At 37.5% G+C, this 3,234-nt stretch overlaps 1 protein-coding gene across 1 annotated transcript; it reads left to right on the top strand.

The window, feature by feature from the left end:
- Nucleotides 1–1,042: 1,042 nt before the first annotated feature.
- LOC109152972 lies at nt 1,043–2,414 on the top strand. Its single transcript, XM_019300712.1, has 3 exons — nt 1,043–1,335; nt 1,431–1,714; nt 1,792–2,414. Exons 1-3 carry the CDS (start codon nt 1,043–1,045, stop codon nt 2,412–2,414), a joined length of 1,200 nt encoding a protein of 399 aa, XP_019156257.1.
- The last annotated feature ends 820 nt before the right edge of the window (nt 2,415–3,234 follow it).

The raw sequence follows: 3,234 nt of genomic DNA, 5'->3' as shown, positions 1-3,234 counted from the left end.
ATCAGGACGCTTGGTTTATATTAGGTCTCATCAAAAGTCACTTCGGTGTGAATCATACAAATGTTTGACAGATGCGTTAACACGTGGTGAGGTAGATCCTACTTCCCAAGGAAATCGCATTATTTTGCCATCGAGTTTTACAGGAGGTGCAAGATATATGGTGCAAAATTACCAAGATGCAATGGCGATTTGTAGATGGATCGGGTATCCAAGTCTATTAATTGCATTCACGTGTAATCCTAAGTGGCCTGAGATTGAAAGATTTTTACAACCAAGGAAACTCAAAGCTGAAGATAGGCCAGATATAGTATGCCGTGTGTTTAAAATGAAATTAAATGCACTCATAAAAGACATTAAGAACGAGAAGATTTTTGGACTTGTGGATGCAGGTAATTTATGTGATTTTATAAATATTACCGAATATATTTCATTGTTACGTATACTTAAAATAATTGACAATTTTTTGTGGGTCTAATTTCACCATCTCCGTATTTGCAGTAATTTACACCATTGAATTCCAGAAAAGGGGATTTCCACATGCTCACATTTTGATCTTCTTGAGCAAGAGTAACTCTTACCCTAATCCTAAAGATATTGACATGATCATATCTGCTGAGATTCCAAGTCAATTGTGCGACCCTGAGTATTATAAAGCTGTAGAAGAATTTATGATTCACGGTCCATGTGGTGCAGCGAGGAAGAACTTAGCTTGCATGATAAATGGTATTTGCTCTAAATTCTTCCCCAAAAAATTTGTTGAAAACTCAACAGTGGATTTTGATGGATATCCAATCTATCGGCGTCGAGATAATGGTCGTACAATACGGAAGAATGGGATTGACCTTGATAGTAGATATGTTGTGCCACACAATAGATATTTGCTTATGAAGTACAAGGCTCATATTAATGTGGAGTGGTGAAACCAATCTAGATCAATAAAGTACTTATTCAAGTACGTCAACAAAGGGAATGATAGGGTCACAGCTGAATTCTACAACAGTGGGGTGGAAAAATCTACTGGGAAAATTGTAGTGAAATCAAGATGTACTATGACTGTAGATATATTTCACGCCCTGAGGCTGCGTGGAGGATTTTTGGGTTTGACATACAATTTAGGAACCCATCTGTTGAGCGATTGAGTTTCCATCTTCCCAATGAGCAATCAATAATATTTCATGACGACGATTTGGTCGATGATGTGGTAAATCGACCAACAGTAGCTCAAAGCATGTTTACTGCCTGGTTTGAGGCTAATAAAAAGTACGCAGCAGGGAGGCAGTTGACTTATTCACAAATGCCAACCAAATTTGTTTGGAAGAATGATAAAAGAGAATGGCAACCTAGGCAAAGAAATTGGGCAATTGGGCGAATCTTTTATGTGCCACCAAATACTGGTGAGATCTTTTATCTTAGATGTTTACTTAATATAGTTCGTGGCCGACTTCATTTGATGAGATTAAAAAGGTCGGTGGTGTTCAATACAATTCATTTAGAGATGCGTGTTATGCCCGCGGATTAATCGAAGATGATAAAGAGTATATTGATGCAATCACTGAGGCAGCAACTTGGTCGTTAGCAAGTTCACTACGAAAGTTGTTTGTTACCCTTTTAACATCCAGTTCGATGTCCAAACCAGAAAATGTTTGGGAGATGGTTTGGCAATACTTATCAGATGATGCTGAATATATTTATAGAAGGAACCTCTCAGTCTCAGGTATAATTTATTTTAATATTATTATTAAAATCTATGTTTAAAAGCATTACATCTTACATTTGTTTTTTATTTTGTAGATTTAAATATGAATGAATCTCAAAAAAAGAATTTTGCGCTGCTTGAAATGGAGAAATTGTTGAATGCTTGGAACAAATCTCTATCAGATTACCCACCTATGCCAATGCCAGATGGAAACAATGATTGGTTTTGTGGTAACAGGTTGTTGTTAGAGGAAATGTCATATGATAGGGAAGCTCTAATGCATCAACATAATTCGTTGCATCCGAAACTAACTGATCAACAGCTACTCATATACAATAAGGTGATGGGAGATGTTGAAACTGAGAAAGGTGGAATGTATTTCGTATATGGTTACGGTGGAACAGGAAAAACATTTTTGTGGAAGACAATTTCAGCAGCTTTACGATCCAAAGGCGAGGTCGTTCTAAACGTAGCATCAAGCGGTATAGCTTCGTTGCTGCTACCTGGAGGTAGGACTGCACACTCCAGGTTTGCTATACCGCTTGGTGTTAATGAAGACTCCACTTGCAACATCAAGCAAGGCAGTCCACTTGCTGAATTGATAATCAAATCCAAATTAATAATTTGGGATGAAGCTCCGATGATGCACAAACATTGCTTTGAAGCATTGGATCGCACAATGAGAGATTTAATGCGTTTCAAGAATTCAAGGAGCTAAGCAATGACATTTGGAGGGAAAACAGTGGTGTTGGGTGGAGACTTTAGACAAATTCTACCCGTTATTCCGAAAGGTACTAGACAAGATATAATACAAGCCAGCATTAATTCATCTTACTTGTGGAATAATTGTGAAGTTCTTCGTCTAACGAAGAATTTAAGATTGCGAGGTGTTACTAATGAAGACGATGTTGAGAAGTTAGATAGTTTTGCCAAGTGGATTGCGGATTTAGGTGATGGTAATCTTGGTGAAGACAACGATGTTGATTGCAATATAATAATGTCGTCTTCCATTGTATTAGAAAATGAGGTTGATCCTATCAAACAAATTGTTGAAAGCACATTCCCTGAATACCGTTCTGGGAACATGGATGAAAGACAATTAGAGAATAGAGCTATATTAGCTCCAACATTAGATGTTGTTGACGAGGTCAATGAATACATGAATGGTATTAATCAAGCTCCATCAAGGACATATTTGAGTTGTGATTCTGTTTGCAAGGCTGAGGCAAACTTTGATATGCAATCTCAGGTACACACAACAGAATTTTTAAATAGCTTGAGGTGCTCAAGTGTACCAAACCACTCTTTAACGCTGAAAATGGGAACTCCAGTTATGCTGTTGAGAAATATAGATCACTCGATGGGGTTGTGCAATGGTACAAGGTTAATAGTAACACAATTGGGAAATCATGTTATTGAAGGGAAAATCATAGCTGGCAATAACGCAGGTACAAAGGTTTTGATACCAAGGCTATCTTTGACTCCTTCAGACCCAAGACTTCCATTCAAGTTTCAAAGAAAGCAATTCCCACTTATGT

This window comes from Ipomoea nil, unplaced genomic scaffold (assembly GCF_001879475.1).
Source record: "Ipomoea nil cultivar Tokyo-kokei standard unplaced genomic scaffold, Asagao_1.1 scaffold0114, whole genome shotgun sequence".
NCBI classification, from domain to species: domain Eukaryota; kingdom Viridiplantae; phylum Streptophyta; class Magnoliopsida; order Solanales; family Convolvulaceae; genus Ipomoea; species Ipomoea nil.
The sequence above is the reverse complement of the archived record's forward strand: the minus strand, read 5'-3'. Positions and strand labels throughout refer to the sequence as shown.